Raw genomic sequence first — 26,972 nt, forward strand, 5'->3', positions numbered from 1 at the left:
TTTAGACTTAAGCCAGTGAGGAGACGGCATAAGGGTAATAGGTATATGTTAAATAATAATGCAGAAAGTGCTGAGAAGTCCTGGTGGAAATGCTAATGCTCATGGTCTGTCTGGCAGGTTACATGTTCTGTTTATAACAAGAAGTCCTGGTGGAAACGCAGACGCTCATGCAGCTGGGTCGTCTGGCAGGCTAGATGTTCTGTTAGTAACTGACTAACTGTCACTAGCTGTCGCTCCTTGTGATCTTGGGCAAGTCACTTTACCCTCCATTGTCTCAGGTACAAACTTAGGGGAGCTATCGCACAGCGATAACACCGATAGGTATTTGTATCCCTATGGTAGGCCCACCTAGTAACTCGAGGTGGGGTTTAGGTATGAGTGTAGGGGTTAGGGGCCACGTTGACATTCTACGTGACACCTACGAACAGAACAGTGGTCTCTTGTGAAGGCCTTCGGAGTGAGGAAACTCACTCCAAGATGAGATTTGGGCAACCTAGCTTGATGGAACATCAAAGTGGCCCCTAACCCCCTACACTCATACCTAATCCCCACCTCGAGTTATTAGGTGGGCCTACCATAGTGATACAAATACCTACCTATGGGCCATGATGTTATGGCTAGGTGCTCTCTCTCTCTTTCTCTCTCTCTCTCTCTCCCCCCTCTCCCCCTCCATTAACAATGGTCCCTGGTGGTTGAATGAAGGAAATACAACAGGGCAGCTAACTTAGCTCTTCGCACAGGTAATTAGCGCAAATTGCAAAAAATGCTATATTAGCATAAAACATGCCCTTTTTGCTATCTCATGCGGTACTTACTGCATTTTGATAAATCCACCCCTTAGATTGTAAGCCCTCTGGGGATAGGGAAATACCTATAGTACCTGAATGTAAACCGATGTGATATCTCAGATCGAATGTCGGTATATAAAAAAATAAATAAATAAATAATAAATAAATAACGAGAAGTCCTGGTGGAAATGCAGACGCTCATGCAGCCGGGTCTGTCTGGCAGGCTACATGTTCAGTTGATAACAAGAAGTCTTGGTAGAAATGCAGATGTTCATGCAGCCGGGTCTGTCTGTCTGGCAGGCTGTACATGGCACCTATGTCTGAGCAAGAACCACACACGTATTGCTGGCTACTGAGATTATTACAGAGCTTTGTGGTTAGGCATGGGAATGGATGGAGCTGGAGGGAACTAAGTGGGATTTTGAATGCACTTCTAATCAAGATGTAGAGTACAAAGGAAGAAAACAAAAATGCCAGTCCTGGGTAAGGAGAAATCTTGCAGGTGGCCACAATCTATAGCTGGCAGCTGGGATGTATCCTTAGTAATGTGGAGAGGATAACTGGGCGCACTCAATGGCCAGATGGCCTTTTCCTGCTGTGAGTAGTTTGAAAGCTCAGATCCCTTCCCCAGGTCAGTCCAGGGAGCAGAGACCTGCAAAGTGACTCACAGATGTACTGAGTCAGTCTCACTTACAGCCTGTTTCTTGTCCTTTCTTTCTACATTTTCAAGTGGACTGCCACAGAAACTGTAATAGGTTGGGGTGTGATGTGAACACCAGCTGTAAAAGACTGCCTATAAGTACCGAGTCCCCCAGATGAGGCTGTGATTTCACCTGTTAGTTTAGTCTTCCCCTGGCATCCCTGCACACGTGTTCTATAAGAGCAGGAGACCTGCGCTCCAGCACAGCTGACTCGGTCTCCTTTCTCTCTTTCCCCCAGGTTGGTTATTACGGATATGACTCCTGTGCCGGCTGCCAAAAGTGTGCGTGTGGTCTGGCCTCCCACGATGGCAGCTGTGACCCTGTAACCCAGCAGTGTCGGTGCCGGCTGGGGGCAGGCGGACTGAAATGTGAGCACTGCCAGCCTGGCTTCTGGAATTATGGGCCCTACGGCTGCCAAAGTAAGTGCTGGGACCACCAATGGCGCTACCATCTTACCATTTGCCAAAAACAGGGAGCTTCGCCATCCTGAAAGGAAAAGACCAAGCCAAGGGGGAATGCATGAGGGGAGAAGAGTCTTACCATCCAAGCAGAGACAGGCAGGGAGGGGCTGATATAATTACTGACTACCAAGGGCAACATGTGAACGTGCTAAATAATCACTTTCAACATACACTGGGTCCTGTGCATCAGAGAAGAGGAAAGACTTTGAAATCTGGATGATTACAACATCCAACCAGGGGAGGTGATAGAGGGCTAAACAGTAATAGAAAATTCAAGAAAGCCTGGGAGAAGCACAGAGGATCCTTAGCTGTGGGGGAGAGAGAGGTAAAGCCTGGGATAAGCACAGAGGATCCTTAGCTGTGGGTGAGTGAGGGGTAAAGCCTGGGATAAGCAAAGAGGATCCTTAGCTGTGGGGGGAGGGGTAAAGCCTGGGATAAGCACAGAGGATCCTTAGCTGTGGGGGGAGGGGTAAAGCCTGGGATAAGCAAAGAGGATCCTTAGCTGTCAGGGAGTGAGGGGTAAAGCCTGGGATAAGCACAGAGGATCCTTAGCTGTCAGGGAGTGAGGGGTAAAGCCTGGGATAAGCACAGAGGATCCTTAGCTGTAAGGGAGTGAGGGGAAAAGCCTGGGATAAGCACAGATGATCCTTAGCTGTGGGGGAGTGAGGGATAAAGCCTGGGATAAGCACAGAGGATCCTTAGCTGTGGGGGAGTGAGGGGTAAAGCCTGGGATGAGCACAGAGGATCCTTAGCTGTGGGGGAGTGAGGGATAAAGCCTGGGATAAGCACAGAGGATCCTTAGCTGTGGGGGAGTGAGGGGTAAAGCCTGGGATGAGCACAGAGGATCCTTAGCTGTGGGGGAGTGAGGGGTAAAGCCTGGGATAAGCACAGATGATCCTTAGCTATGGGGGAGTGAGGGATAAAGTTTGGGATAAGCACAGAGGATCATGCTCTCTCTCATAGACACACGCACTGTATCACAAACTCTTTCACACTCTTGCTCACACATATGCTCAGCTCACTGGCTCACTCATTCTCTCTTGCTCACTGGCTCATTCATTTTTGCTGTGCCACTGAATATGTCTATCTTTAGTTAGCAGGATAAGTATATCTGGCTAACTTTAGTACAGCCCTGTGATGCGACTACAGTTAGCTGCAGAACTTATTCGGCTAACTCTGCTCCTCTCCAAAATGTCTCCCGCCCACCCCAGGATGTCCTCTACTTAAGCGGCTAGATTTTAACATCGCCAGTTCACCATTTAGATGGAGAAATTTCAGTTATCTGTCTAAATGGCTTTTGAATATTGACCTCCTAATAATTTAAGAAGTCATATAAATTTCTTCTAATATTTCCCAAACACCAATAAAATATTTCAAAACAGCAGACACATCAAGTAACATGCCACAATTTAAAATAATAGATTAAAAAATCCTCAGCTGTCCATATCATAAAATAAATAAATAAATACCTGGGATCTTCTGATTTCCCAGAGATTGTTGTGGATTTGGAGGAAGTGGGCCACACTTTCTTTATCTTCTCTCTCTACCTTTCACACACACATAGGCATGTGCTCTCTCTCTCCCCATACACATGCAGGCTCTCCCACACACATGTAGGCTCTCTTGCTCTCATACGCACATGCAGGTGATCTCTCTCTCATAAGCATGTGGCTCTCACACATACACAGGCTCTCTCTCATGTAAACATACAGGCTCTCTCTCTCATATACATGCAGCCTCTCTCTCTCTCTCATACACTCAAGCATGTGCTCTCTCATACACATAAAGGCTCTCACATACAAATGAAGGCTCTCTGTCATATACACATCGAGACTCTTGCTTTCTCTAATATGTTCCTTGTAAACCGGTGCGATATGTATTCTTTACAGGAACATCAGTATATAAAAATTAAAAAGAAATAAAGAAATAAAGAAATATGCATACAGACACTTTTTCTCATTCATATGCAGGCACTCTCTCTCTCTCATACAAATGCAGGCATGCTGTCTCTCATGCACACATGAAGTCTCTTTATCTCATACACTCATGCATATACTCATGCATGCACTCTCTCTGATACATATACTTGCTCTAACATACACACAAAGGCTCTCTCTCATACACACACAGGCATGCTGTCTCTCTCATACACTCATGCAGACTCTCTCTCTCATACACTCATGCATGTGCTCTCTCTCTCTCATACACATACAGGCTCTCTCACACACATGAAGGCTCTCTGTCATATACACATTGAGACTCTTGCTTACTCTCTCATACACATGCAAGCACTCATGTACATATGCAGACTCTCATGCACTCATGCAGCTGCTCTCTCATATATACATGCAACTGTGCTATCTCTCATATACCATGCAGGTGATCTCTCTCTCATACACACATGCAGATTCTGCCTCTCTCATATATACATGCAGGCTCTCTTTCTCTCATATACATGCAGAGCTCTCTCTCATGCACACAGTCATATAGATGCTCTCTCTCATACAAAACACACTCACCTGTCAGGCCTCCTCCTTTCTTCTGGGCCTTGGCCGCTCTGCTCTTTATTTACTGCCAGAGAGGAGGTGGGAGAAGGCCATTGCTTCTGGACCTGCAACCTCCACATGCTTCCTTCCAGCCCCATAGGCATTTCTTCGGGCTGCAATGGGTTGGGTTCCACAGCGGCCCTGCCAAGACCACCTTTGGGCTGCCGAGACTTACTTCCATGGTGGCCCCTCTCAGCAGGAGCTGAGATGAAGTGCAACTGGCCCACCGGGGGATACCCAATCCCCTGATGGGTCAATCCACCCCTGGTAACAACTGCCACTCCATGCAGGCTACCCCCAAGCCTTTTGTTAAGGGCAGTAGCAACTGATGCTTCATGCAGGTTACCCCCAAGCCTTCTGTTAAGGGTAATAGTAACTGCCTCTCCATGCAGGCTACTCCCAAGCCTTCTGTTAAGGGTAATAGTAACTGCCTCTCCATGCAGGCTACTCCCAAGCCTTCTGTTAAGGGTAATAGTAACTGTCTCTCCATTCAGGCTACTCCCAAGCCTTCTGTTAAGGGTAATAGTAACTGTCTCTCCATTCAGGCTATCTCCAAGACTTCTGTTAAGGGCAGTGGAAACTGCTGCTTCGTGCAGGTTACCCCCAAGCCATCTGTTAAGGGCAGTAGCAACTGCCGCTCCATGCAGACTTCCCCCAAGCCTTATGTTAAGGTATAGTAGCACCTGCCGCTCCATACAGGTTACCCCCAAGCCTTCTGTTAAGGGTAATAGTAACTGCCTCTCCATGCAGGCTACTCCCAAGCCTTCTGTTAAGGGTAATAGTAACTGCCTCTCCATGCAGGCTACTCCCAAGCCTTCTGTTAAGGGTAATAGTAACTGCCTCTCCATGCAGGCTACTCCCAAGCCTTCTGTTAAGGGTAATAGTAACTGCCTCTCCATTCAGGCTATCCCCAAGACTTCTGTTAAGGGCAGTGGAAACTGCTGCTTCGTGCAGGTTACCCCCAAGCCATCTGTTAAGGGTAATAGTAAATGCCTCTCCATGCAGGCTACTCCCAAGCCTTCTGTTAAGGGTAGTAGCAACTGCTACTCCATGCAGGATACCCCTAGCCTTCTGTTAAGGGCAGTAGCAACTGCTGCTCCATGCAGGTTACCCCCAAGCCTTCTGTTATGGGCAGTAGCAACTGCCACTCCATGCAGACTTCCCCCAAGCCTTATGTTAAGGGCAGTACAACCACCATTCTGTGCAGGTGTAATAGAAAGGTTACTCCATTTCTTCATGTCCATTCTCAAACCAGCAGGGATCCTCTGTGTTTTCCCCATGCCCTTTTTTGATCCAGGAGGACATTTCTTGCCTCCACGACCTATTCCCAGCTCATATAAGCTTACTGATAACAACTTGTGATCAATGAGATCAAAGGCAGCACTGTTAACGATGAATACAAGTAAAACCTTCTTCCCTTTGTTCAAATTTAGTCTGTCTGCTTTCTGTACTGTAGTAGTCCCTTGTAAAACCAGACTGCCTTTTACCCTTTCAGTGAAGGACTGTTTGGATAATTTGCTTCTGCCTATGATTTTCTGCTATTTTGTGACCTGTGCTTTCCAGCCAGTGGCAGTTCTGCAGTCACTTGATTTTGAGTCACCAGGCCCATATCCCAGATTAGGGGAGGAGGCTACAGAAAGATGAGAGAAGGAGTGTCCTGGGTGGGGGTTGTGCTGTCCCATAGGGGACACTGGTGTTAGAGTCGGATATAGCAGCATCTCTGGTGATTTATTCTTATGGTTGCCGACCAGACAATATTCAGTCTGAACAGTTTTAGTGAAGGGAAGCTGGTGGTCAATGAGATCTTAAAAGTGAGAACTGAGCAATCCTCTGCCTGCTGCCTTCCTGAGAGCTGACACTCCCTCCTCCCGGATCAGCTCTCCTGGCAGCCGGATGGACTTGAGCACAGGTGGAGAGGTCCAGCAGGTGACGCGCTGACTCTTCTCAGAGAGTCTTCTTGGTGAGCGCAGGTCGAAGGTCCTTGAGGATGTCTGTGAGTGATGATGGATGAACTTCAGGAATACAGGCAGGGACCAATCTTTTTTTTTCTCTGTATTAAAGAAGGTTTTTTCTGCATCTCTTTCTTTCCATAATTCTTATGCTGGTGCAAAAAGCCATCCTGACATGCAGAGAAACCAGATTTATCTAGGACTGATAGGGCTGCCTTACCTCTGCACTAGGAAGAGTTCATAATCTGCTGACTATGCGTGCTGTTAGCAGACATAGGATCCTCCCCATGCAAGCCTTTCCTCTGTTTTCTGTAATTAGGAGGAGCAGTAATATGTTGGCATATCTTCTCTCCTAGGATGTAACTGTGAAGGAGGACCTTGTGACAGTCGATCTGGAGCATGTGTGGCAGAAGACCTAGATTCACCAGCAGGTACCCACTGCACCTTGATCAGTAAGTGCACTGCTCGGGGCTGCGGCCTTATCTAGACCATGTGTGCCTGCCACGCCCCCTGCGCAGACACTCGCTGGGTATCCTTGCCTCCTCCTGCCGTGCAGGCAGTCACAAGGTATCCCTGCCTCACAAAGCCAGCCCTGGAGCCTCAGTATCACGGCAGCGCAGCAGCTATAACCTGCTTCCTCATGAGATTAATGAATAGAAGCTTAAAGACATGCAAAATAGAATATTAAGGCATACCCTGTGTATCACGCAGGACTTTAAAAAGAACACACCACGCTTGCTGGTTTTCAATCCGAGGAATTTCTGTTTCTTCAACTTCGGTAGAGTTCATATTTTTAGCACTAGTTTTATTCTAAGATGCCAAATTGCAAAAGTGTACATGTACACAAAAACTCACACCAAACAAGACAATTTTCAATTACAAGGCACCCACACACACTGAATCTGGCCTAAAGGAATTCACAAAGCAACACGGGTGTAAAGTGAGTCTTGCTAGCAGAGTTTGAAAATGTTAGGATGTTGTGTAATGTAATCTGCAAAGCCTCCTACCCCTGCTTGCTGAGAACATTTAGTCAGACCTAGAATTATGCAGCTTATCCTGGTGCTAAAGGATTCCACCCTCTCTTGCTTTTTTCCAGCCTGTGATAAATGCATTTGGGATTTAATAGATGACCTCAGGTTATCGGGTGTGTCACTGGAGGAATCCCGGCTCAGTCTGCTGAGTGTTTCCACTGGAGTTGCTGCTCACAGACGCCTCAATGATGTGAACGCCACCATCTCTCTCCTTCTGGTACAGTCTTTCACTTGGACCCATATTACTGCTTCACTGTGTGCTTGCAGCAAGACGCAAGCTTAGAATCCCCAGGCAGCTCCCCTGGCGAGATCCATTCCTGCACAGACACAAGGTCAGTAGGCCCCAGGCAGCTCCCCTGGCGAGATCCATTCCCTCACAGACACAAGGTCAGTAGGCCCCAGGCAGCTCCCCTGGAGAAATCCATTCCCTCACAGACACAAGGTCAGTAGGCCCCAGGCAGCTTCCCTGGCAAGATCCATTCCCTCAGACACAAGGTCAGTAGGCCCCAGGCAGTTCCCCTGGAGAAATCCATTCCCTCACAGACACAAGGTCAGTAGGCCCCAGGCAGCTCCCCTGGAGAAATCCATTCCCTCACAGACACAAGGTCAGTAGGCCCCAGGCAGCTTCCCTGGCGAGATCCATTCCCTCACAGACACAAGGTCAGTAAGCCCCGGGCAGCTCCCCTGGCGAGATCCATCCCTCCCAGACAGAAGATCGGTAAGCAATGCCATACTTCCCTCTCTCTGTTGTCACAAGAGCCCAGAAGAGCACCATGGCTCGGTTGCTTCTAATTGTTCAGGATTGCAAAAAATATTGCCTCCCTCAGTTATACCCCACTTTCCCAGTTTTCAGAGACTGCATAAAGTTTTCTCAAAACAACTGGCTTTTCCATTATTCTGCACATCTGCTGTTTATCTCTTCCTTTCCCACCCTTGTTATATTCATGTGATCTGTGTCAATGTGAGAACCCTGACTTCATGAAGGCCTAGCCTCTGAGACATCCTCAGCCAGAGCAATTCCATTATAACCCATTTCATCATTCTTTGAAGGATGCTCCTTGCCCATCTTCCTGTTCCTCACCTCTCCTGTGTGGATGCTCCAAAGTCCACTGTTACACAAAGAAAACGAGGCAGGAACTGCACATCATCGTGTGTAGGAAGTGCAGGCAAGAGGGGAGATGCAGATCACTTTAGTGCAGGTGGTGCAGAAATGGATGGAACAGCAGGTCACTGTGTACAGGAAGTGTAGGCAGGAAGGGAGCTGCAGGTCACTGTGTGCAGAAAGCACAGGGGGATGAAGCTGCAGGTCACTTAGTTTAGGAAGCAAAGGAAGGAGTAAGTGAAAAAAATCTAGGGCAACATGGGTATTTAAATGAGCTTATTTGCATGAAAATATATGTAAATATATGCCAATCAGATCAATTATAGGAAAATGGTATGCAAATAAAATAAAGCAGCTTGCCTTTAAATTTGCAAGCTGTGTTATGAGATGAAAGTTAGCTAAACCTCAAAAGATGTAGCTATATTTCTCCCAGGACCATAAGAATGCTAACATGGGCCCGAATGCTCTTAGGGTCAGATCTTAAAGAGGCCATGAGGCCCAGGCCCATTCCCTGCTGGAGAAGTAAAATCTGAAACACAGTAACAATGGCATAAAAGGACCAAATGGTCCATCCAGTCTGCCCAGCAAGCTTCTTATATTAGTATCTGTTGCACCATGCAGGTTACCTCCATGTTTCTCATAAGGGGAGCGACTGGAGCTTCACCAATACCAGACCTCGTTCCCCGCAGGTTGAGCCCTTGAGAACTGGGGCCGGTTGGTCTTAGGCGGGCCTCCACATGGTTGATCATGAGAGAGATGTTCAAGGCAGGGAGCCAGGAAGCAACAGAGACACAGGGTCACAAGGAGCTGAGTTCAAGACAGGGCCTGGATCCAGAAGCCCGGACAGACTGAGGCATGCTAGAGAACAAGAATAGATTAAGTCCGGGCTTGTAAGTAGGCAAGAGCCTAAGAAAGGCCAAGTCCAAGCAGTCAGCTGGAGGCAAAGTCAGGTTCAAGCTGGATTAAAGGCAGGCGGCTGGAGACAAGGGTCAAAGCCAGGAATCCATCCAAAGCGTGGTCAGGAACAAGCGAGGGTCAAAGCCAGGAATCCGTCCAAAAGGTAATCAGGAACAAGCGAAGGTCAGGAACAGGAAATTGGTACTGGAATTCGGGAACTGGAACAGGAACACAGGACTGGAACAAACAAGCACAGGAACAGGAACACGAAGGAGTAGCAACTAAGTACACACAAGAAGCGTGGAGACCTATTGCCAAGGCAAAGACCGGATGGCAGGATCTGCCTTAAGTAGCAGGGCCTGGCAACATCATCATCCAGGGCCACGGGAAGGTTTCCCACCATGGCCCCTTTAGTGTAAAATAATTTTTATTCAGTCAACAACCCAGAGAGTGACATGTTCCTGAGACACTCTCTGAGATCAAACCAAACAATAGAAATGGAAGACTGCTACATATCAAACTTCCCCCCTCCCCCCCCCCCCCCCCCCCCATTACCTGAAACAAAAATTTGTCCATAAGAGCTGAAGTAAAAGCTGACCAGATTAAACAGTATGTGAATCGCCATCCGACGCACTGTCACTCATTAATGATCAAACTGCGGGAACGATGCGGAAGACGCTGGAGATATGCAAAGTTACTGGAACTACGTGGTGGTGGCGTCTTCCCTCTGCGCACGTGGGGATACCCGACTGGGACCAGAGGAAGCTGAGGAGCAGCCGGAGGAACCTGGAAAAATGGTAGGAACGCGAGCGCATAGGCGGCTGCCTACCGCTGCCAAAGAGGAAGGGCCAGGTCCGGGACCCGGGTGTCGGGGGTGAGTAGGGCCAGTCACGGGCCTGCCGTGGCTGGGACACTCATCAGTATCCCCCTTTACGCCCCTCTCTTGGAGGTCTGGGTTTGCCAGGATGGGCTTGGTGGAACCACTGAAGAAGCCCTTTATCCAAGATGTTACACGCTGGGTTCCAGGAGTTTTCTTCGGTGCCGTACTCCTCCCAAGAGAGGAGGTATTCCCAATAGCAGCTTCTCCTACGGATGTCTAGAACATCTTGAACTCAGTAAATTGTGTCAGTCTCCGAGATGACTTGAGAAGGATCAGGAGCCTTACACGAAGGCCAAGAGAGTACGAGAGGCTTGAGTAGCGAGAAGTGGAAGGAATTGTGTACTCCCAGCATAGGTGGCAGACTGAGCTGGTAGGTTACTGGGCCAATGCATCGAGTGACCGGGAAAGGCCCAATATACCTGGGAGTGAACCGCTCAAATGATTCTGGTGGGTGCTCAGCCATACTCTGTTACCAGGTTGAAATTCTGGGGCAGGTTTGTGAAGGGTGTCTGAGGATTTCTTGGCACATGTGGCTGCTTGGCGCAAACGTTGGTTAGTGCACGTCAAAAGGGCTTGGAGGGCGTCTGCAGTTGCCTGAGCTGCTGGAGAAGGCACTGAAAGAGGACTCAGCAAAGGAGGCCATGGCTGTCTGCCGTACACCAGAGAGAAAGGGGAGACTCCTGTGGCTGCCGCGATGTGCAAATTATGAGAAAAGTCGGCCCATGGAAGTAGTTGAGCCCAGTTGTCTTGCTGGTTGTTGGATTAAGCACGGAGAAAGCACTTGAGGGAGCGGTTCCTTTACTCAGCTTGGCTGTTGGCCTGGGGATGATAGGCAGTGGTCAGACTGATGGAAATCCTGAATTTTCTGCACAAAGAGCGCCAGTAGCGGGCGACAAACTGAGGCCCCCTATCGGAGGCCATGTCTATGGGTAACCCATGGAGGCGGAAAACATGGAGGAAGAACAGACGTGCGAGTTCAGGTGCTGAAGGTAAGGCGGGAAGTGACACAAAATGATCCATCTTGTAGAACCTGTCCATGATCATCCAGGTGACAGTGTTCCCCTTAGACACCGGAAGGTCCACCACGAAGTCGGTGGACAAGTGAGTCCAGGCTTCTTCAGGAGCAGGTAGAGGTTGTAGCAGGCCCCACAGTCGACCTACCGGAGGCTTTTGTTGGGTGCACGTAGGACAGGAGTCTAGGTACACATGCATATCAGAGGACATGGTGGGCCACCAATTGTAGCTCTGTAAGAGGGACAAAGTCCAAGCGCGTCCAGGATGGCCAGCTACTATGGAATCATGTGCCCACTGTAGCACCTTTTCACGAAGCTTGCAGAGCACCACCATTTTCCCTGCTGGTACAGTCATGATGGCGGACAGAGAAATATGAGCAGGATCGATTATGTGATGGGGCTCTTCTTGGGAGTCTTCGGGTTTGAAGGAACGAGACAGGGCATCAGCCTGGAGGTTCTTCTCGCAGGACGGTATCAAAAGTCGAAGTCAAATTGAGTGAAGAATAGCACCCAGCGGGCCTGGCAAGCATTTAAACGCTGGGCGTGCCAGAGATGCTCAAGGTTCTTGTGGTCAGTGAAGATTGTAAATCGATGTTGGGCGCCCTCCAGCCAAGGGCACCATTCTTCGAGAGCAAGCTTAATTGGAAGGAGTTCTCGATCCCCAATGCTATAATTTCGCTCTGCGGGGGAGAACTTGTGGGAGTAGAAGAAACAAGGACGCAGAACCCCTTTTGGGGAATGCTGACTCAGCACCGCCCTAGCTCCAATGGCAGACATCCACTTCAACAATGAAGGGGCGGTTCGGGTCCAGGTGACATAAGCAGGGCCCCAACAAGAAGGCATCTTTCAGGGCTTGCAAGGCTGTAATTGCCTCTGGAGTCCAATTCTTCGTATCGCTACCCTTACGGGTAAGGGCCATAAGAAGTGCAGCAACCAGGGAATAATTGGCTATGAAGTGGCAGTAGTAGTTGGTAAAACTAAGGAACTGCTGGAGTGCTTGAAGGCCCGTGGGTCGGGGCCAGTCTTGGATGCTTCGTAGGTTACTGGAATCCATGGAGAAGCCATGTTGGCAAACAATGTAGCCCAGGAAGGGTAGGATTTGCTTCTCAATTTAGCACTTATCGAGCTTGGCAAATAGGTGGCTCTCCCGCAGGCGCTGCAGTACCATGCGGACATCCAAACAATGGGTGGCAAGATCCTTTGAAAAAATAAGGATGTCATTACAAAGGCCAAATGGCATCTCAAGGTATTCATAATGTCCATCCCTGGTATTAAACGCTGTCTTCTAGACATCCTCGAAATGGATACGAACCAGATTGTAGGCACCTCGCAAGTCCAGCTTGGTAAAGATGGTCGCCCCTTAGAGGCAATCAAACAATTCATTAATCAAGAGCAGAGGGTACTTATCCTTGCAGGTGATGGCATTCAAGCCATGATAGTCTATGCATGGTTGTAATGACCCATCCTTCTTGGTGACAAAGAAGAAGCCTGCACCAGCAGGCGAGGTGGAGAGACAGATAAAACCTTTAGCCAAGTTTTCATGGATGTAGTCCAACATAGCTCAGGTCTCTGGTACAGACAAAGGGTACAAGGTACAAAGGGTACAAGACAAAGGGTACAAGATCCTTGGCACTCTTCCTCCTGAAAATGGACACTAGCATTTCCAGGTTAAAGCATAAGCTTTAACCCGTTAAATTAATCGTATCACTTTATATTTATTCTACCTGCCTTCATCTTCCTTCCAGCTTGTTTTAAGCTTCCAAGTTTATTCTATTCCTTGTTGATTGTAACTTTGACTTACTCCTTTTTCCATTGTTATCTATTGTTTACCAGAATTGTTACCTCAGTTTACCCTTGTTAAATGTAAACCGATCCGATATGGTTATTTACCATGAAGGTCGGTATAAAAAACTGTTAAATAAATAAATAAATAAATAGGTTCTGCCCCTAGGGGGTGTAGTACCCGGGAGAAGATCAATTGGGCAGTCGTACTCACGATGAGGTGGAAGGATATAAGCCTTCTGTTTCGAAAACACATCCCCAAAATCAGCATAGGGTGCAGGAAGGCCTGAGACAGTAACCTCTAGCGGTATCACTGAAGGCGGTTCTACTCTCCTGAGGCAAGTGCGATGACAAGCAGGGCTCCATTTGGCGAGTTGTAGGGTCTCCCAATCAAAGTGGGGTGAGTGGCGCTGAAGCCATAGTAACCCTAACACCACTGGATGGATGGATTTATCCAGGATGAAGAATTCTACTTCCTCCTCTTAGCAAAGTTCCAGTGAAGAGGTGGACAGGAATGGTAACTTGGGAAATTCTTCCTGGTAGAGGGTCACCATGGATGGAGGCAATAAGTAGTGGTTTCTTGACAGGATGAGTAGAAATGCCTAGGAGTTGGACCAAATCCTTCACAAGAAAGTTTCTGCCGGCTCCTGAATCAACCAAAGCCAAGGTAGGGAAGGAACAGGAATTCCAGGTCAAGGTAACAGGTAATGTTAACTGGGGGACGGAGTAGTAGCACCCAAGTTCAGGACCCCTACTGAACTTAGACCAGAGAGTTTCTTGGACGGACAGGACAAGATGACAGGCGGTGACCTGCAGCTCCGCAATACAAGCACAGACCCGAATGCCTCCACCTAAGGTGCTCCTCGGGGGGTAAGGCACCCACACCCCAGCTGCATGGGTCTTCCAACTTGGTGGACAATGGGACTCCATTGGATGCGGGGTTCGCCGCAGGTGGAGATCGAGAAGAGTCATCAGTGGGATGCCGGGGTACCCGGACCTCCCGGTGGCGCACCTGGAGGCAATGGTCTATGCGACCTGTAAGGTCGATGAGGTCCTCGAGAGAGGATAGTTCACAGGCTGCAAGTTCATCTTTGAGTTGAGGTGACAGGCCATCTAGGTAAATGGCTCAGAGGCAGTTCTCCTGCCAGCCTAACTCTGTAGCGAGAGTCTGGAATTCTGTGGGTATTCATTGAGTGCTCGGTGAACTTGCCGCAAACGTAGAAGATTCGAATTAGCCGTAGCCTGCCTCCCTGGATCATCAAAAGTCCAATGAAAGGACTTTCATCTATCACAAAGCGTGACTTTCAACTATCACAAAGCGTGATATTTCTTGGAGAAGAGAGTCCGCACGCTCCCACAAGGGAGATGCCCATGCTAACGCCTTGCCCTCTAGGCGTGAAAGGGTGAATGCTACCTTTGTCAGGTTGTCCTGGAAGATGGAGGGCTGCAGAGCATAATGCATGTAGCATTGATTGATGAAGCTTCTGCAGAGCTTCGGGTCCCCATTGAAACGGGGTGGAGCGGGCAGGGCGAGCAGAGCTCTGGTTGGAGTAGTCGGTGCCTGAGAACTGAGTGGTGTGGTTGTAGAAGCCACGGAACCAGCATGAGAGTCCAAACGGGCATTGAGGCATTCAATGGAAGTAGCCAATGCCTCCAAGAACCGCTGCTGTTCCTGGATCTTCAAGTGTGAAAAAACAAAGCAAGACCGGAGCCTTGGAAAGAAGAAGATTTATTGATTGATTATATATGGCCCGACTCTGGCCCCAAAGTTTCGCCTTTTAAGGCTGCATCAGGGGCTCTAGGAATAAAAATGTTTTAATATTAGAAATAGATAATAATAAATATAAAAACAAAACCCAATATGGAATAACAATTAAGAGGTGATTTATACATCAATAGGTTAAATAAAATGAAATACAGTTAAAAATAATGAGCAGAGAGGCTGACAGGTTATTTAGTAAAGTCATGAACAGAGAAAAGACCTTATGTATATAAAAGTTACCTTAATTCAAGCTAGATGAAGACTACATCTCCAGGCACCATATATAAATATGGAAATGTTTACTATAAAAATAAGAGAGTTAAAATATACAATAAGGGATAAAAATAAAAAACTTAAAATACAATTTAAAAAATTTCTAAAAAAGAATGATCTTTGTTTTGATGTGATTTACAGTGACTACAAAGATAATCTTGAAAAATTCACAAAAGACTTGAAACGTATGGAATTAGAGAAATTCAAAAGAGATAAATTAGACTACAAAAAAATAATGTGTATACTTGGAATCAACAATCAAGACAGTCATTTAATTATAAAAAAACAGAAAAGTAATTCAACAAATAACACCAAACATGAGGCAAAACAAAGAAGGCACAATGCAGAAGAAGTAAAAAGCCCAGTAACTGAAAGAAATATCAAACGTATGAGACAAGCGTCAGGACATATACCTGACCCATCACTATCCTTATTTACATCACCACCAAATAACACACAACAACCCAATATGTTTCCAAAAAACAAGCGAGTGATACAACTAGGGAAATTATGGAGAAGAGATCTCTCCTTTCATCCATTTGCACCCCTCTCTCTCTCCTTCAACATTTTCTCACTCTTCTCCCCTTCTCTCCCCCTTCTACCCCCCCCCCCCCCCTCTAAGCATTCTTTCCCTCTATCCCCATCTCCCCTCCTTTTTGGCATTCTTTCCTCCCTCTCTCAAGGCATTCCCTCCCCCTCCATCCTGCCCGTCCAGGTCCAGGTGCTCCACACCTCACCCAAGCTGTATGTGACTTGGATTGGCCACTGTTGGAAACAGGATGCTGGGCTTGATGGACCCTTGGTCTGACCCAGTATGGCATGTTCTTATGTTCTTAACGGTTTTTGTTGGGGCACCTTTTGCCCTAGAGTTCGTGCTTTGGTGTCATTTCCAAAAATGTTGCTGGCCAGCCTCATGTGCCCCTTTGCCCCTGGTTGGGGGGGGGGGGGGAGGGAGGGGCTTCAGGACTTGGGAGTGCAGTTAACACTGTTTTATATTTTCTGAACACCTGACTGCTTCAGGGTGCAGTAGCGAGAGAGGGACAGGGAATCTGACTGGACGCCCAGTGATTTCGGCTCTTTGGCCGGAGGACTGTCTGGGGGCCACATGGCCCCTGTAAAAGATGGGATGGTGCCCTTGCATTGCTGCTGTATTTTTCCTTGAGGGGGGGATTTATTGACTGCAGGTTAGTGATTCCTGTGACATTTTTCCCTCCGGGAAAAGCACCGCGGCTTAGTAAATCTTTCCTAGAACTTGAAGTTAGATAAAAGGAGACATTATTAGCGGCACAGGACTGGATTTAGGGCTCAGGCCACATATATCTCCCTCAGAAGGAAAGAGGAAAAACCCTGACAATCTTTGGGAGTCGGAATGTGCTGGACGGATACGAGCATCCTGGGAAATGTAGTTCATGTTTCCTGGGATGTGTGGTTTTGAATTTACCCTTCCAATGATGATTTTCCTTCCTTCCTGCTGAAGGAGCTTCTCAGTGGCTTCCCCCAGAGAAGGGAAAATTTGTCACAAAGTGCCTGACAGGCTAAAACTTTTCTCCAATTCTGTGCTTATGGGGAAAATGCTGGGTGCATCCAATCCCATCTTTTATATTGGGTATTCAAACAATTTAAAATATTGCCCATCCCTTTCAAACAAGTCCATCCTGTCAATCAACACACAAGCACACGCATGCACCTGCAGCTCTACCCTTTCCCTGAAGGTCTAGGGCTGATGCATACATACCCCCTAATGCAATATTGTGTTTTACAGATGAAGCTTACAGAGAAACAGCATCACCTGGCACAGAGCAGACTTGAGATCGCAAACGCAGAGACCAAAGTCAGCAGTGTGCGGGCAGAGGTGGATACAGTGCAACAAAAGGTCAGTGCTGCAGTGAGAGTGTGGACAGAGATGGACGCAGCATGGGGTGAGGCTAGTACTACAGTGAGAGTGTGGACAGAGATGGACATAGTGTGAGGTCAGGCCTGTACTGCAATGAGAGGGTGGACAGAAATGGACGCAGTGTGGGGTCAGGCCAGTATTGCAGTGAGAGTGTGGACAGAGATGGATGCAGCGTGGGATCAGGCCATTGCTGCAGTGAGAGTGTGGGCAGAGATGGACTCAGTGTGGGGGTCAAGCCAATACTGCAGTGAGAGTGTGGACAGAGATGAAAGCACGTGGGGTCAGGCCAGTACTTCAGTAAGAGCGTGGACAGAGCTGGATTCAGCATGGGGGTCAAGCCAGTACTGCAGTGAGAGTGTGGACAGAGATGGACACACGTGGGGTCAGGCCAGAACTGCAGTGAGCAGTGTGTGGTCATCAGAGGACGCTGTGTGGGGTCTGGTTAGTATTGTATTGAGCAGTGTGTGGACAAGTTTAGATGCTGAATGGCTTAAAGATCTCTGAAACTGTAGTCCACTGTATCTCACTCACATACGGATACAGTCATAGTCACCTGCACACAGAATGGTACATTCCTTATCATCCCTCCAGACGAGTTTTGCTCCCAATCAGCAGATGGAGGTAGAGAAAAAACACTGCAGATGTCATCGATCACAGGGAAGTATTCCCCTGCAGTTTCTCAGTATTTCTCTGTCTCCAGCTGAGGGTAGCGGTGCAGTTCTCCAGTTGGTCATGTGCTTATACTAAATTGCTCCTAGAAAGGTGTGAGCTTTGCCACTTCTGTCCTGGTAGTACTGCTACTACTTAACACTTATATAGCGCTACCCAATGTATGCAGCAAATTGCAAAAACATATAAGAGACAGTTCCTTCTCGGTAGAACTTACAATCTAATCAAGACAAACATACAGGGCAAAAGAGACTTGTGGAATTTCATTTATTAAGACAATGGTTAAAAATTAATGAGGCTGTAAGTGGGGCAATGAGGGGTTAAGATTTAAAAGCAGCTTCAGGTAGGTGGGTTTTTAGATGGGATTTAAATAAGGTGAAAGAGGGAAAATGGTGCACCAGCTCAGGAAGTCTATTCTAAGCACACGGTGTAGCCAGATAGAAAGCACAGAGTTTGGAATTGGCAGTAGAGGAGAAGGGCATAGGTGGAAGTGATTTGATTGATGAGCGGAGTGCACAAGGAGGGGTTTAGAGAGAGAGAAATAAGAGAGGAGAGGTAGCGAGGAACTGAAGAGTGAAAGCTTGTTTAGGTAAGTAAGAGGAGTGTAAAATAGTGGCCCTACAATCCTTCTTTAACCTGTGTGGGATCAGGCATCTGACCTATTCCACCTTAAAAGCCATAGAGAGAAAACTGTGTGGGCAGGTCCCCTGGAAGGAGGAATAAGAATGTGAGCTCATCTGGGAACAGGAGGACCTGTGTCTCCAGGAGAAGGCAGGTCCTGAAACATCTCTGTTCTGAAGTGAAGCTGTGAGTACACTGCTGGAGATAAGCAGTCTACAGATTGTGAATGCTGGTGTGATTAATAAAGTGGAATCTTTAAGAAAGAAGACTGGAGTCAGTGTGGTACATGCTTCCAGCCTGAGAGATTTACTTGGCTGTCCTACATATGGTGTCAGTATGGGGATTTCTGCACTATGTGACTGCACAGGCTGAACACCAAGTCTCCAGGGTGTAACACCAACAGGGAACGTGGACCCTTGTCACTGTGGTGTGGTTGACTCAGCCTAATGAGCGAACCTGCTAAGCCCACACCGGCAGCAGGAGAAAAAGCCCATAGGTGGGACCAACTTGAGCTTCGCCTGTACCAGCCACCTCCCCCACAGGTTGAGACCTTGGGTCTTGGTGGCCGGCAGGACTTAGGTGGCTCCCTGGGGCTATCCAGATTGAGTGTCCAATCTAATCAAGGGCCGTGGAAGACAGCAGACAACAGAGCAGATACAAGGAAGAGATTGTGTGTTTTCTAAGGCAGGCCCAAAACTCTCTCTCTAGCTGAGAGATTACGTTTGATACCATATAGAAAGAGATTTAAAAGTGAGCTAAAAACTTGGCTTTTCAAAAATGCATACAACCTAACCTAAAGACATCAAAAAGTAAGAAAACCAAAAAAAAGCAAGAAGGATTGAAGCAAAAGGAATACAATTTAATGCAAGAATCTCAATACAGTGTACTGACAGTTATGAGATATTGTTGTAGTATTTTCCTGAGCAACTCACCTTATGTTGGAGATCTTTAGAAAGTGGTTTAAGATGTACTGGAACATTTCATTTGATTTATGTTAACTCCCTCTGAACACTACCTCTGTAAAATGTCAATATTTGTTGATTTATAGTTATGAATGTTACTTTTGTAAACCATTGTGATCTTTATTTGGAACGACAGTATATAAAATGTCTAAATAAAATAAATAAATAAAATACCAAACTTGAGGTCAGGGTAGGCAGCAGACAGGAAAGGTCAGGAACCAAACCAAGATCAGAATCCAGAGAATCAATCTGAGATGAACATGACAGACAAGACAAACAAGTCAACCAGGACTAAAGAGAAAAGCAAGGTAGGGCACAGGCAGGGACAGGAAACCAGAACCAAATGGGTGAGGAGCAGGGCAATGAGAAGACAACCAAGGATACAGGGAAACAAGACAGGAACAGATAAGGCCCGATTAAAGCACAAAACATAACTAGCAAATACGCACTGGGAACAAGAGCACCAGGGGACCTGTTGCTGAGGCACTGGCTGGTTGCAAAGGACTTCCTTATTTACTCATGGAGGATGCGATGTCATCAGCTAGTGCCACAGGAAGTCCCGGTTAGGGGACCTATAAAAGGAAGCCCAATGTTACAGGAAATTCTATTCCAGATCCTTGGAACAACATGCTGCCAGAGTCGCTTTGGATCAGAGGTGAGGGGCGTGACATTGTTGTGTCCGTCGCTGTCCAACGTCTCTGTTCCGCCCACCTTACCTCGTGACTCCCTCCGGGGTTGATGGATGGCTAGCTGCTGCGTGTCTCCAAGCTGTCCACCTCCAGCGTTCCCGGACTGGCTCAACGCTGCAAGCCGCCATGTTGACCAGATTCCTAAGGGCGCGCACCCTTAGGCATCTGGTCAACATGGCGGCTTGCAGCATCGAGCCGGTCCGGGAATGCTAGAGGAGGACGGCATGGAGACGCCGCAACAGCTAACCTTCCATCAACCCCAAAGGGAGTCGCCAACAATATAAGGTGGGCGGAGCAGAGATGTCGGACAGCGACGGACACAACACATTCAGTCATAAAAGATGTTTACACTTTAGAATTTTCAAGGAGACTGCCAGATGCCTTTATGATTTCCCCTTATCATTTGTTAGTAAAGGAGGCGTAAAGATTATACTGATCGTCTTCTTCAGTTAGAGGCCACAGTTACAGTTCGGAAGCAAGAGTAGGCTCAAAGAAGATATTCCATGTTCTTCATGGTTCCCAAAAAGGAGGATTCCTTTAGACCTATTATGACCTGAAGCAGTAAACAAGGCTCTAAGAGTGTCTCACTTCTAGATGGAAACTCTCTGTTCAGTGATTGCAGCAGTCAGAAAGGGAGAATTTCTCTCTTCACTAGATCTGTCCAAGGCCTATCTCCATATTCCCATTCACCAGGAGCATCAAATGTTTTTCAGATTTGCAGTCCTGGGAGGTCATTTTCAGTTTTGAGTGCTCCCATTCAATCTAGCAACTGCTCCAAGGACGTTTTTCAAAGCAATGGTGCTAGTTGAGGCTACTCATTGCAAGGAAGGAGTGTTCGTTCATCCCTATCTGGACAATTGGTTGATTCGAGTAAAATCAGCAGAGGAATGCCAATTGGCAATCTCCAGGGTGGTTCAGGTCTTACAAAACCTGTGATGGGTGACCAGCCATAGAAAGATCAAGCTGGAACCCTTGCAAGAGATAAATTATCTAGGAGCACACTTCAATATGCAGATGGACAAGGTTTTTATGACCTTTGAGAGGATACACAAGATGCAGGGTCAGGTGTGCCCTGTGCAGGGATCTGTATCCAGTGTAGTAGAATGACTAGGAGACATGCAATGAATGTTGAGCGCCCTGTCTGCACCCGGCCCACACACAGGCCTGCTCACCTCGCTAGCTCCTCTGCAGGTCATGGGTCGGCCTCCCCAGCAGCAGCCATGAGCTCCTCCAGGCTTCGGCATCCTGCGGTGACGGTCACCTGCACACCAGGCCTCACGCCAGAGTTTGTTTATTTATTTATTTATAACTTTTTATATACCGAGGTTCAATTAACAAGATTAATTATCACTTCGGTTTACAATACAACCAGCAAAAAATAACAGAGACAAAGTCTTGTTTTACAATGAACAGGGTAGAAGTAACCTGGATAAACATAAAATGGGTGAAGCAAGTATAGAGAATTGGGTCTGTATAACTTGGGCGAAAAGCAGGGACATTAAATAGGGGAGGACTATGAAGGCCTCAAGTTGGATAGAGTACTCATGATGCGGATAAGAACCAAGGCTGAAGTGAGTAGTTATGGGAAGGCTTGTTCGAATAACAAAGTCTTAAGTCTCTTCTTAAAGGTGATTGGACATCGTTCCAGCCTCAGTTCAGGAGGGAGCAGGTTCCATTGCTTGGGGCCCGAGGCGGATATAGCTCTCTTACTGAGGGAGGTCTTGATGGAGGGTGCTTGAAGAGTGCCTCTCTGGGCCAGTCTAATTGGATGGACCGAGGTGTGGAGTTGCAAAGGTATTGTAAGATCCAGAGGAGTAATGTTGTGTATGGCTTTGTGAGTGATTGTTAATAGTTTATGAAGGATTGTTAATAGTTTATGAAGTTTGGTGTCCCCAGTGGCATTGGCCACGCCCTTAAGCGTGTGGGCGCGGACTGCCCAGCCTCTTGTAGGGCCAGGGGCAGGTCCTAGCTCCGCAGCGCATCCTGATTGAACGTACGATATAAGGAAGTCCCTGCCTGCACTTCCTTGCCTTGGCAATCCGGTAGGCACTATATGTAAACTAGTTTGCCTCCGCGTTCACAGTCTTGTTCCAGTCTTGTTCCAGTCTTGTTCCAGCCTTGTTCCAGCATCCTACTGTTCCAACCTTGTCCAGCGTCCTTCTGTTCCAGCGTCCTTCTGTTCTAGCATCTGTCTTTCCTGTCTCCCCAGGTGGTACCCTCGGACTGTCTCTCCAGTACTGACCTAGGCTTGCTCCTTGGCCATTCTGTTCGCTGCCTGGATCCTGACCTCTGCCTGCCTTGTGACCTCGTCTGACCTCTGGAACCTGACCCCTGCTTCGTTGACTACTCCTCGGACTGATCCTTGGATTCTAACCTCGGCTGCCTTGACCACGTCTCCTGATTCTGGCTTTCTCCCTTGCCTTGTCATCGCCTACGCTGTACTGGCCTTCCTTGTCCTCCAGACCTACAGCCTAGAGACCAACCACACTCCCTTGCTGCTCATGGGCACACCTCTCTACTACCTCTCTGGGAGACCCTGCGAGGCCCACCTAAGTCCAAGCAGCCCGGGTCCCTAGGGGCTCCACCCGGGCGGGACCGCGGGCTTCCAGTGGTGAAGCTCATCCTAGCCTCTGTCTCCTCCTGTGCTCCACCCCCTGGGGGCAGGTGCTTCCTGGTCCCTACCAGTGATCCGTTCTCCACTGCTCCAGGACAAGGGTCCACCTCCAAGCGCATCAGGTTGCCAAGGCCATGAACTCAACGGAGTCTCCCGCCTCCAGGCCCTACCGGGTTTGGCCTCTACAGTCCAAGAACATCGCAGGGCTTTGGAATCGCTCGCCTCTTCGATGGAAGAGTTTCATTCCCAGCTGTGAGATACAGCTCTGGCCAATCCCCTGGACCTAGCGGCCTCTATGCTACCAAAAGCATCGTTGTCGCTCCCTGCACCTACACTATACAACGGGGACCCATGCTCCTGTTGTGGTTTCCTCAACCAGTGCTTCATACAATTCGCACTGCAGCCCTCCTTGTTTCCGGAAGGAAACAACCAAAGTGACCTTCATTCTTTCCCGCCTGGATGGGAAGGCTCTTGCATGGGCCTCTTCATTGTGGGAGTGCTCCAATCCCATGCTTTCCAAGCTATCCGAGTTTGTTGCTCTCTTCAAGCAGACCTTCGGAGACCCAGGCCGCCAAGCTGTAGCCAGCCATAATCTACTCCACCTCCGTCAAGGGTCACGGACCCTCTCTGAGTATATATTGGAGTTCAGGACCCTGGCTACTGATCTCAAGTGGCAAGAAGATTGTCTGCAAGCCATCTTCCTAGATGGACTCTCCAGCACTCTCAAAGATGAACTCTCCGTCCGTAAGGCTCCCTCACCGGGAAGATCGACCATCGTCTTCAGCAAAGGCACCTAGAAGTAAAGGCTTCCCGCTCTCCTACACCGCGTCCCATGCATGTTTAGAGTCCTCCAGCCAAGACTCCATCACCACCACCTCCTCCCGTGGTGGAACATATGGAGGTGAACCATGGGTGACTGTCTCCGACCAAACGTCTCCGTCGGAAGAAGGAGGGTCTTTGCCTTTACTGTGCCACTTTCGGACATCTTCGGCAGTCCTTTCCAGTCCGTCCAGAAAACTGCAACGCTTGAGCCCGGCAGGGTCCTGAGCTTAGGCGCTACAGTCACCGGCCCCCAACTCCTGCTTCCAGTCTCTCTGGACATCGAGGCCCACTTATTCACCACCACTGCTCTTGTTGATACAGGAGCAAGCGGCAGCTTCATCATGAATGACATTGACAAGCTTCTGAACATTCCTCTTCAGCCATTAGATGTGAGCATCCGCATCACCTCCATTCAAGGAGAACATCTTCCAGGGCTCATCACCCATCGAACAGTGGCTGTCCATCTTACCATGGGCACTCATCACGAGGAGGAGATGTCCTATGTGTTAAAACATTCTACATATCCAGTCATCCTGGGGCTGCCCTGGCTCCAGGTCCAAAAACCTCAGTTCGATTGGCATTCCCCTCAGTTGGTGCAGTGGGGTTCCAAATGCCAGAAGACATGTCTACGTCAAGTATCTCCAGTAGTCTCTGTCTTGAAGTCTACCACTCTATCTGGTTTGCCTACTCAGAATGTTGAGTTCGAAGACGTCTTCTCGAAGCAGAAGGCGGATACCTTACCTCCGTTACGCAAGTTCAATTGCTCCATAGAACTTCTGCCGGGCACGACGCCTCCCAAGAACAGAATGTATCCATTGTCTCATCCAGAAACCCTAGCCATGTCTTAGAAAAAGGGTTCATTTGTCCCTCTGATTCTCCCGCTGGACGGCAGTTTTCGCCCTTGTATTGACTACAGAGGGCTCAATGCCATAACCCACAAAGATCAGTACCCCCTGCCCCTTATCAGCGAGCTGTTTGACTGCCTTCAAGGGGCACGGATCTTCACCAAGTTGGATCTGAGGGGTGCGTACAATATGGTACGCATCCAACCTGAAGTTATCTAGAAAACCGCATTCAACATGAGGGATGGTCACTATGAATATACTGTGATGCCCTTTGGGCTATGCAATGCCCCAGCGGTCTTTCAACGCCTTATGAATGAAATACTCCGAGACTTCGACATCCTGATCTTTTCCAAAGACCTTGAATCCCATCGAGATCATGTTAGGATCGTCCTCCAATGTGTAAGAGAAAATCATCTTTATGCCAAATTAGAAAAGTGCCTCTTCGAGCGAAATCGCTTACCCTTCCTAGGGTACATCATATCTGATCGAGGTTTCTCCATGGATCCAGATAAAGTCCAGGGGATCCGAGACTGGCCCCAGCCAGTAGGCCTACGAGCCTTACAATGTTTCATTGGCTTTACTAATTATTACAGGAGCTTCATTGCCAATTATTCTACCCTAGCTGCTCTGCTCATCGCCATGACCAAGAAAGGGGCTAACACTCGTGTGTGGACACCCAAAGCACAAGCCGCCTTTCAGACGCTAAAAGAAGCTTTCTGCTCTGGTCCTTGTCTTCAGCATCCAGACCGAAGATGCCCATTTGTCGTCGAAGTCGACGCCTCTGCAATTGGAGCAGGAGTCGTCTTAAGTCAGTTTTCTCTAAAGGGTAAATTGTTACCTTCTTCATTCTCCTACAGAGCAGCAGTACACCATTGGTGACCGAGAACTTTTCGCCGACAAGTTGGCGCTCCAAGAGTGGCGCCCCTGGTTGGAAGGAGCGCAACTTAAATTTACCATTTTCACCAACCATAAGAATCTTGAGCACCTTAAAGAAGCTCAACTCTTGAATCCTAGACAAGCCTGATGGGTGCTCTTCTTTGAACGGTTCAATTTCATTCTATGCTATCGACCAGCTTCCAAGAACTGATGTGCTGATGCACTATCAAGATCCTTCGAACCAGAGGATGTTCCTGATGTTCCCAGACACATCATAGATCCTGCCTACGTATCCCTTGCCATGACCACTACAGTTTCAGTTGGGAAAACCGTCGTTCCACGTAGATTACATGAACGAGTTCTGAAATGGGCCCATGATTCCAAGTTGGCAGGACACCCAGGTCATACCAGGACCCTAGAGATGTTGCGGAGATATTACTGGTGGCTCAACATGGTGCAAGACTCTCGTAACTATGTAGATTCATGTCCCGTGTGCGCCCAACAAAAGCCACCTACTGGACGGCCTTGGGGCCTACTCCAACCGCTTCCAGCTACTACCGAGCCATGGTCCAGCATCTCAACGGACTTCATCACAGACCTGCCCCTGTCCCAGAACAATACCGTAATCTGGGTCACTATCGACCATTTTCGAAAATGGGTCACTTCATTCCCCTGCCAGGCCTCCCATTGGCCCCAGAACTAGCCAAGTTGTTTCTGAAACACATTTTCCGTCTCCATGGACTCTCAAAGGAAATTATATCCAACCGAGGACCACAGTTTGCCACCAGGTACTGGCGCTCTCTATGCAAAAAGTTCAAAATTGTCTTGAATTTCATGTCGGCCTATCACCTACAGGCCAATGGTCAAGCTGAAAGGACCAACCGGACCTTGAAAACATTCCTTCATTCCTACATGGACAACTGGTCCGATTTGTTACCCTGGGCTGAGTTGTCGCATAAAACCCACGTCGCTGCTGCCACCAATGTCTCTCCATTCTCCGTGGTATTTGGACGACAACCTCGGCTGCCTCTTCCAGTTCCTCTGACTGTTCCTTCTCCAGCTCTGCAATTCATGGCCCACACCATTCACCAGGTGTGGAATCAAGTCAAAGAACGCGTTACCCAGGCCGCTGAGCGCTCCAAGCGCACTTCCGATGCCCATAGACGTCCCGCTCCACTCTTCCGTCCTGGTCAGAAAATGTGGTTAAGCACCCGACACATAAGGTTGAGACTCCCTTCTCATCGCCTGGCTCCCAAGTACATTGGCCCATTTCCAGTGCTTCGAAGAGTGGGAGCAGTGTCTTATCAACTTCAGCTACCTCGTGATATGGGCATCCACAACACATTCCATGTCTCTCTGTTGAAGCCTTTGATCCTCTCCTGGCCTTCTCGTAGAGATCCTTCACCTCCGCGGATCTCTACCGAACCAGATTCATCACTCTAGGTAAGAGAGGTCCTCGACGTCCGTCAGTGTCGAAGCAGATGGGAATACCTCTTAGCCTGGGAGGGTTATGGGGCCGAGGAGAACTCATGGGAACCTTCCCACAACATTCTCGACAAAGAGCTCCTCAGGACTTTCCAGCCACGGCCGCGTAGAGGGAGGCCTAGAAGGGGGGGTACTGTTGCGCGCCCCGTCCGCGCCCGGCCCACGCACAGGCCTGCTTTCCTCGCTAGCTCCTCTGCAGGTCATGGGTTGGCCTCCCCAGCAGCAACCGCAAGCTCCTCCAGGCCTCGGAGTCCCGCAGCGGCAGTTGCCAGGCCTTCCACTGCCCACCAGGCCTCATGCCGGAGTTCGG

General features: G+C 48.4%; 1 protein-coding gene across 3 annotated transcripts in view; it reads left to right on the top strand.

Annotated features, from left to right (window-relative positions):
- Positions 1 to 26,972, top strand: part of LAMA4 (laminin subunit alpha 4) — a 222,748-nt gene that overhangs the window by 72,439 nt on the left and 123,337 nt on the right. For 2 of the 3 annotated variants that reach the window (XM_029595241.1, XM_029595242.1), the window contains exons 7-10: positions 1,728 to 1,908; positions 6,802 to 6,897; positions 7,542 to 7,693; positions 16,948 to 17,058. In XM_029595241.1, the coding sequence (XP_029451101.1) occupies positions 1,728 to 1,908; positions 6,802 to 6,897; positions 7,542 to 7,693; positions 16,948 to 17,058 (540 nt within the window). The remainder of the gene's footprint in view (positions 1 to 1,727; positions 1,909 to 6,801; positions 6,898 to 7,541; positions 7,694 to 16,947; positions 17,059 to 26,972) is intronic. The other variant, XM_029595243.1, reaches the window with a different exon arrangement.

This window comes from Rhinatrema bivittatum, chromosome 3 (assembly GCF_901001135.1).
Source record: "Rhinatrema bivittatum chromosome 3, aRhiBiv1.1, whole genome shotgun sequence".
Taxonomy (NCBI): Eukaryota; Metazoa; Chordata; class Amphibia; order Gymnophiona; family Rhinatrematidae; genus Rhinatrema; species Rhinatrema bivittatum.